This window comes from Pinus tabuliformis, chromosome J (assembly GCF_031772625.1).
Source record: "Pinus tabuliformis cultivar Carrire ecotype Pingquan chromosome J, CPIR1, whole genome shotgun sequence".
Taxonomy (NCBI): Eukaryota; Viridiplantae; Streptophyta; class Pinopsida; order Pinales; family Pinaceae; genus Pinus; species Pinus tabuliformis.
The window spans coordinates 1,494,569,418-1,494,578,395 of NC_142295.1; the positions used below are offsets into that span (position 1 = coordinate 1,494,569,418).

At 41.2% G+C, this 8,978-nt stretch overlaps 1 protein-coding gene across 1 annotated transcript; it reads left to right on the plus strand.

Annotated features, from left to right (window-relative positions):
• The first annotated feature begins 3,895 nt into the window (after positions 1-3,895).
• LOC149233080 (uncharacterized) lies at positions 3,896-5,308 on the plus strand. Its single transcript, XM_089379685.1, has 2 exons — positions 3,896-4,919; positions 5,158-5,308. Exons 1-2 carry the CDS (start codon positions 4,279-4,281, stop codon positions 5,276-5,278), a joined length of 762 nt encoding a protein of 253 aa, XP_089235811.1. The 5' UTR covers positions 3,896-4,278; the 3' UTR covers positions 5,279-5,308.
• The last annotated feature ends 3,670 nt before the right edge of the window (positions 5,309-8,978 follow it).

Genomic DNA, 8,978 nt, shown 5'->3' on the forward strand with positions numbered 1-8,978 from the left:
CCGGGTTAAAAATTCATGTAATAAAGTTAATAAAGACAAAACAATAACCAAGGTCATGGGACACATATTCCAAGATGAATGTTGGGCAAAAAAAACATAGTGATGGGGATCACTTGTGATTAATTAATGGCTATGGAAATTGGCAAAAGCAATGACGAAAGCTTTGGAAAGACATGACGCATTTATTGGCATTTTATTTATGAAAATAATGGAAAATAGGAGAAAAGGAAGGTGAAAGATCACAGGGTGCATGTGAGGAGGAAAATAATGGAAAATGAAGAAAATATAGGTCTCGTTGATAAAAAGGCTTATGAGGACCAGTTCACAACCTTTTGTTAGTTTTAGCTTAGAGTTCTCTCTTCTATTCTCTCTCTGATACTCTTGGACACACAATTTTATTGGAGCACTCTTGGAGGAGTGTGGCATACTTTGGATTTGGAGTAAGGAGGCAAAGGAAAAGTAGGAAAGTGCAAGAGGACAATGGGATCAACAACTACAACGAGTTTTGCTTGCAGGTACTGAATTATATGTATGATTTCCTTGCTAGTTTTGGCATGCATGGGACATGCATGTAGTTTCTTGGTTATGATCAATCATCGACATGGAGGATTGCCTTGATTGATAGTGGTTTTGCTCAGCGTTGCCATTTCCTGGATAACCATGGTGTTGTGGGTTTTACCTTTTTTTCCTGGTTGGTGCTCTTGTTCCTTTAGTTGTGGGTTGAGTCACTAGTTCCTAGAGTCTTGATTAGACAAACGCTCTGGAAGTCCTGTACAACTTGGGTTGAGTTACTAGTTCTAGAAGCCTTGGTTGGACAAATGCTCTGGAGCCCTTAGTAGGTTGAGTTACTGGTATTGGAAGCCCTGGTTGGACAAACGCTTTAAAGGCCAGCAACAACTGTGGATTGAGTTACTAGTCCTAGAAGCCTTGGTTGGAACAAACGCTCAGGAGCCCTGGACAACTTGGGTAGAGACTGATTTGGTGATGGTTAGTGATGTCTGACCGTGAGGTGGAATAACTGGTTGAGGGTTGATGTGGTTTGGTCTCTGGATGCCCTGGTTTGGTGTTATTGGTTTATCCCATGAGATACCACATTCATGCTTGGAATCTAATGCGAGAGTAATTGACTTAAAGAGAGATTTGGTTCAGCCAAATCTATGATCGGGTGGCATGGAAGTCCCTAACTTGGTTGGATTTGCATGTGTTAATAAGAGCTCATTTTCCTTTGGTATTTCATGAGTAAATGTGCTTATCATTATGTGGCTTTAATGGTTGTTTCAACAGTGATATATCTCTGGTTATTCGCTGGTTATAAACATGTTTCATGGCAATCTTGATGAATGACTCTCATCATGTTTTGGTTAGTAGAAGAAATTCTAATTAGACAATGCAACTATTGGGAGGAGACATCAGTCCTCCTTGATGTTTCTCAGATAAGTATGAGATCCTTATGCTCAGACTTGTTGTTATGACTTGTAGGTTACATGCTTATGATATGTTTGATGAAATGCCTGTCATGGCTAGTAAGCGTCATGTCAAGTCCTTGTTCAAGTGTTTGTATTAGTAGCCTTATTTCATTGTTATTTATAAATTTTGGAAGTTTCATGAAGTTCTAGCCAGAGGCCTAAGTCTTAGCCTTGAAAAAGTGGCTCAAAATTTGGTGTTGCTGGCACAAATTGTCTTAAAAAGGCCACAGTCGCATGGATGCCTTGCTGCGGGAGTGACACGAGGGTCTCAGTCGCATGGAAGGCTTATCATGGGAGCGATTGGGTGTCTAGCTCAGTGAAACATCAAGTTGTCTCAAGGGTTGGGCACTTGGAAGGGTTGGTTGTCTCCCGAAGGTTTTGTAGCTCTTGAGGAAGGTAAGATTGTTTTGTCTTGTAGACAGGTTAACTTGCGTAGCCCAGTTGGTACCCCTATGGACTAGTTAACTTGGGTAAATGTGGGAGGAGGGTGTTACAACCACTCAACACACAACTATTGGAAATTAATAGTGACTAGATACACAAAAGTTTACACAACAAATTTAAGCTTACCTTGAACATGCATTGCAACAAATTTCAATTTACATGTTTTTTCTTGCAAAATGACCAACAACCAAAAAGTTGAAATTTGAAAAGTATATAAGGGATTGAAAGATGGACTACTTAGACAAACTCATAGCAAAGTTGCAGAGCCTTATCACTGTGTTGAAGAAGGATGTGACCAATCCAAACCTCAGATGGAGTGAAGAGAAGCGGATTGGCATGTACTGGCGTGTCGGTTTGCAAGAGAGGCCACAATATGTTGATTGTACAACAAAAATTTGGCACTTAGATTCAATCCAATAATTAGTAGAACATCCCCTTTGACGAATTGATGTTTATGCACATCGCCTGGAATTTTACGAAGAGACTTGAGCTGTCATAACAAATTAACGAAAATGTTTAGAGAAAGATGTGTTTATCTCTCGTTTAGCTTCTAACAATACCCTGAAATTCCATTTGCACACAGGTTGCTTCAGTTGAGTAACAACTGGATACCACATCAAATCATCAATGAGATGCTCTGTCTAATGACAAAGACGATAAGAGGACGAAGACACTACAACATATCTACCCATATGTCAAGTGGCCATGCATATGTGTCTTCCTCAATCTCATTTAGACAGAGTTATGAAGATCCATCTAAGTGCCTTATTCCACCACTTCCACCTATTCATGTTGTCAAGGGAAACAAAATGATTTCACAAGTTGTTTTCACGCGCATGTGGATTACCAAATTTGTTGCAGAAACATGGGCCGAGCATCACTGAATAGTTTTGCAAGCGGTTGACCCAGGATCTCCCCTCCGATGCGCCCAAATCTATAATTTGCCCGAACACCTAATTTCATTTACCAAGCATAAAAATACGACATTACCTACCTTACCTTTCGCTAGCATTTTGCGGTTGTTCAGAACTTGCTAGTGGTCGCAAATTCACTGATATCAACATTGATAATAAGATTTGGTTAGACGAAAAATAGCACAAATATCAAGATTTGGTTAGACATAAACTTTGACATTTTTTTGTAGTAAATTGAAATTTTCAATGTTTAATATCCATCCAAATCAATTCTAAAAATTTAAAATTTAAAACTTTAGATTATTATTATTTTTATATTCTCATTTCAATTTATTATCAATATTAAAAATTTAAAATATTTTTACATTCTCGGATTTTTATAAATTATTATTATATTGATAAAAAATGATGGCAATCCCTGTATTTGTATTTGAAAGTCTACAAAATTCCAAGCAAATATTCCTATTACGTATACGTAACCACATTTATAATTATAAAGCAGAAATAACACTAACACAAAATATATATATATGTATACTTTATTTATTTATTTTTATTTTTATTTTTTATAATAATTAAATTTGGGAATTTTTGGATTTTAGTAAATTTAACGCTAAAGTTCGGATATACTCTAATATATTTTAAATTGAATTCGTTTTGCATTAAATTGCTATCGCCATCAGTTCAATATATACGGCAAACGATCCAAACATTGGTCGCGGACGTTGCGTGCCGTTCAAATCGCAGATAGAGTCGAATTAAAGTCCGCCGCTTTTTAATTCCATATGTTAATCTCACGGGCGCCTCGAGGATCCGCGTTGGGGACCACAAACGCTCCGGCCCCACCATGAGGCAGCTTGTCATGGATGTCCATCCACCCCAAAGCACATGCCCATACCGCATGTACCCGCAAGGTGATGACGATGCATTTGTCACGTGGCAGGGAGATTGCACATGCGGTCATGGCGGGGATGACGGCATCGCAGCATGAATGGGCATCTGGCATAGGCATACATGGATGAATGATGATGCCCATACAACAAGGGGTCAGAAGAGAGAGAGAAAAAGCAAGAGGGAGAGACGGCGAGCACTGCAAAGCAAAACACCGGTTAAGCAGCAGCATGGAGGGATCGAATCGAAACCCTAGACCGATTTGATTGATTGGTTCATTGGAGCGCTTACTTTTATTTAAAAACCCTAGCGGCCGTAGGAATCATTTTTCTATGTTTCCGGGGATTTTGTTTCGGCGATCAGAGAAAATGTTGGCCTGGGTTTTTTGATGCAAACGCAAAAAACCTGCTCTTCAAGAAACCCAAAAAATCAAGATCAGTTTTTATTTGGGTTTTGGGGGCTTTTTATTTATTTATTATGGAATGGGGGTGAGAAGGGGCATGAATGATCATGAATGGTCATGGGGTTTGAGTAGGAGCTTAGATGAGATGAGATGATTTTTCATGATGCAGCAGATGTCTTCCATGGCTCCACAGGGGCCAAACCCATCCCCTTCGCCCCCTCTGCAGTCTCACCACCACCAGCAGCAGCAGCTACCGCCGCCTCCAACTCATCCCCATCATCATCATCCCCATCACCAGGGCCTCTCGGCCTCTTCGCTCTCTCTGGGACTCGTTCCCCATACCTCCGCTTCTTCCCGGCCAACGCACATGCTAAATCCTGAGCCACTCGCAGCGGCACATCCTCAGCAGCAGCACAATCATTCTTCCTCTGAAGCGGCCGCGGCCGCCGCAGCAGCAGCGGCGGTGCCAGCACCACCACAGTTTCTGCCTTCATCGTCGTCGTCCGCTACGCTGTCCAGAATAAAGCTCTCGGACATCCTTCCAGACGACGGGGCGCCGACGCCCATCTACACAAAGGCCGTGGAGGCGCTATCGAATTCCCTGACGAGGCACAACGCGGTGGTTATAGAGCTCGGGGTTGAAGATTCTGCGTTGCTCAGGTGCGCGCTCGAATCCGCCAAGCTCTACTTCCGGACCAGGGCGCAGGCGGCCAATTGGGCCTCCAAAACCCAGACAGGCTACGGTCCTCCTCCCAACGCCCCTGCCGCGCGTGGCGGGGCTCATTTGTATCGTGCTGGAAGGTAGTATTACTAATACTCGCAGCCTGGCCTCATATCCCCATGACTCCCTTCATCGTCCATTCATCATACATCATGGCATTCTATTTATTAGTCATTTGCATTATAACCCTTCATTCCATTCACATATGTGCATTCTACATCTTTTAATAGGCATCTATGTATGATGATCATGATCATGATGAATGGGGGTCGGGGTAAGTCATGATTTTTGTTTTGACGAAAATTATAATTTTTGCAGGCCAACAGATGAAGGGGATACTTCGCCACCGTGCATGGCAGACGCATTCCGGTGCCTGGGAAAGGCATCCCGGGCTGCTCTCAGCGCCATCGCCAGACATCTTCGACTACGCAGCGAGTAATGCCACACATGCTTTTCGCATTACTTTAGACTCGTTTAATTGCACGTTACAATTAAACGCTGTTCTTGTTTTCAGGGTTAGATTTCTGTTAAGTTAATTTGCTGCCAACATTTTTACAAAAACCAACTTTTCTCAGTTTGTCGACGGTACTTAAACAGAATTTAGCTTCTCAGGTTCGAAAACCTCGTATTTTTTTTAGGTTTTTTATAATTCCTCAGCCAAATTTTAATTTAATTGTCTTATTTCCGTATGCCAGAGCTTGATTATATCCGAGACGAGCTTCTGCTACTGTTTTAAACATTTTGTCCGATGGTTTAATTTTGTTTCTGAAGTTTAAAAATGTCATCTTTTTATCCGAGGCTAGCTTTTGTTTATTTTTCCATTTCGGTATCCAAGGTTTTGGTTAAGAACTCTTACCCGAGAGCTTGGGTTAAGAACCATTATTCCGAACCGAGTTTCTACCACATTTTCAAAATTCATGCCCTATGGTTCAGTTTTGCGTCTCAGGTTCGAATTATTATTTTGTTTTAGGAATGCTTTGATGCCATTCTTATTTTCCATATCCCAGGGCTTCGTTTAAGCATTAATACTGGAGCCGATTTCCCAGTAGCATTTTCAAAATTTAGGCCCTGGGGTTCAATTTTGCTTCTGAGGTTCGAAAATGCCTTTTTTCCTTGAGTCCAACTTCAATTCAATTCTATTATTTACGTATCCCGTGGTTTGATTAGAGCATTGTTATTACCTGAGCTGAATTTCCGTTAGCATTAGCATTGTAAAAATTCATATCGGCTTTGACAAGGTCAACATTTTTCTAAGGTCAGCTTTAATTTGGTTCCCTTATTTACATATTCTAGGCTTCAATTTTGCTTCTCAGGTTTGTACATATCTCTATAAAAGAAACAATCTCTACTAAATTACAATTTGTTATATTCAGGATAGTTTTTATTCATATTATTTTCATATCCCAGGTCTTCACTAAAGCGTTATTACCTGAGTCGACGTTCCACTAGCATTTTCTAAAATTCATGTCTCAGGGTTCAAATCTGCTTCTCAGGGGCCAGCTTTAATTTCATTTTCACATTTCCATATTCCAAGGATTCAGGAAAACATTTTTACTTGAGCCGAGTTTCCCCTTGCAATTTCGTAATACATGTCCTGGGTTCAATTTTGCTTTTGAGGTTCAAAAGTGTCATCATTTTTTCCGAGGCCAGCTTCTATTTAACTCTCTTTTTTATGTATCCTGGGGTTTGCTTGTACTGATTATTACCTGAGCTGAGTTTTCATCAGCATTTACAAAATTCTATTCCCGGGGTCTGATTGTGCCAAGAGGTGCTTTCTAGCCCAGCATGGTAGAGATGTAATGTAATGTCCTGTAAACATTTTGATTTTGTCAAATAAAATAAAAATAAAAATAACCTTATGTTAAATTAAAAATAACTTCAAACTAAAATAATAAAAATAAAAATTCTAATTTATTATTATTATTGTTATTAAATTTCATTGGATAGTTAAGGTAAACTTGAATTTGTCAAGTTACTGGTGGTTTTTGAGCTCCAGAGTTATGTGAACCCATGGTATCCACGTGGAATATAGTCTATCTAAAGGGGGAAATTAAACTAGCCTAGATCCATCTTAACTCCGAATCTATCAAGTGCTGAAAGAGATCAAATCTCTTTTCACTTTAAAAGAGGTTTGCATCTCAAAAAATTTGATCCCACTTGGCGTTTGGTTGATATGGATTTAAGATGGATCTAGGCCAAGGTTACTCGGGAGCGTAAGCAACAAGCAACATTTTCAAAAGCTCGCGGTTCGGGAGCGAATCAGGGGCGAATTTTTATATAATATATATTTTTATATATTTTGATGCATATATGTCAACAAAAAGCATGTACAATGATGAATTAGATAGAAAAAGCATAACGACATAAATTGAACCATATAACATCAATCATCTAGAAGTTATAATCTTCATCAACCACATCCATTAGTTAGTAACATACAACATATCGAGTCTCATGATTCATCAATCTTAAAGGTTCAAGCTTTCAAAATTTAGTACATAACATTTATCATCATTGATCACCAAAATTATATAAAAATTCTAACATGAAATGAAAGGTTATAAAATGAAATGAAATGAAACAACTTTCAACTTTTTTTTTCTAAATAAGATTAATCTATTAACAAAGGAAGTAGAATTACATCGTGACCGTAGTCAAAACCACTGCCCTGGTGAAAGGCAGAATTGTCAAGATAAACATATATGGAGACTGCCCAATGACAGGGAAATCAGTCTTGAACAGATTACCAAAACCCACGCAGGGGAGCAAATTATGATCTTCTTGATGTTGCAGAGTTTACAGAGTTCCAAAAATAAACAAAAATTCAACATAGCAGTTTGAACATAAACTTGCCCAATTGTATGGGCCGCAAGGCAAGATAACAAGACAACAGTGAGCAAACTAATCATCTGGAGGCTCTTCAACTATACGGCACCAACCTATTGCAAGCAGATCCCTGGCAAGAGCAGCTTCGGATTCGGAAGGACCAGGATCAACCGGTGCCATCTCAACATCATGAGCGCTGCGAGCTTGAGCATCCGGAGCCTGCATAGACGCGCTGCCAATCCCCATCTGGAGGTTCGAAGTCTGAGCATTGTCAGAGCCGAGGCCCGCCGGATGAGAGCTTGGCTCCCCCAACTGGGCTTCCTCATGGAAGACCACCGTAATGTGAGCGGTTATCCTTGGGTGGTTCAGAGAACAGTTGAAGGAGAAAAGCGCGGAGCCAGTCGTGGGAGAAGGCATGGTGGCAGGAGGACGGGGAGCAGGGGAGCCCAAACAGTGGCTGGAATCATGAAAACGCCCTCTCCCACTGCGGGTGCGAGGGTAGTGGCCGACAAAGAAATCGTTGGAGAGGGAGGGCGAATCGGAAGATGGGCTGGAAGGCGCGCACAGAGGACAGCCCCGCATTCTATGGCGCAGACGAGGCATAGGGGAGACAACAGCAGCGGGAGCAAAGCGAGGCCGAGCAGCAACGATGACAGGGCCAGAGCAATTCAGACATAAGCCAAAACAAAGGCCAGAGGCCCGAGTGAAATGCCAGAGGTTCAACAGAGGCGGCTCTGCTAAAAGACCAGAGCGAAGCTCCAAATTAGCCTCCCCATTCAAGCAACGAGAGGCAGCAGGGATGACGGAGCCAACACCATACAGACAGAATCCAGAACTGAGGCCAGAGGCCAGATAGAAATGTGAGTGGTTCGACGGAAGCGGCTCCACAGATAGCCCATGGCCTAGCTTCAATTTATCTTCCCCTTTCACGCATTGAGAAGCACCTGCCATTATTGTTGCATTGAAGAGAGCCGAAGTCTAAAGCATGCTGGAGCATGCGGAGGCATGAACCAGAGCGGAGGACAGGATATGAGATCCGGAACCACTTAATACAATGCCATTGAACCCTGCGCTTCTTAAATGCAGAGATCTGTCGATCAGAAGCCAATTATCCGCCATGTCCTAGGTAGGCAGGTGTCGCCCCACCCCTGTCCCGTCATATTTAACGCCCTTCTGTACACCCGCATCTGGGAAACAACTTTCAACTTTAATGAAGCATCATATTTATAATTCATTACCAATGAGTTATAATGGCCAACTTCAAACTTAAATTGTCATATATTGTTTACAAAAAATATCATAATAAATATGAA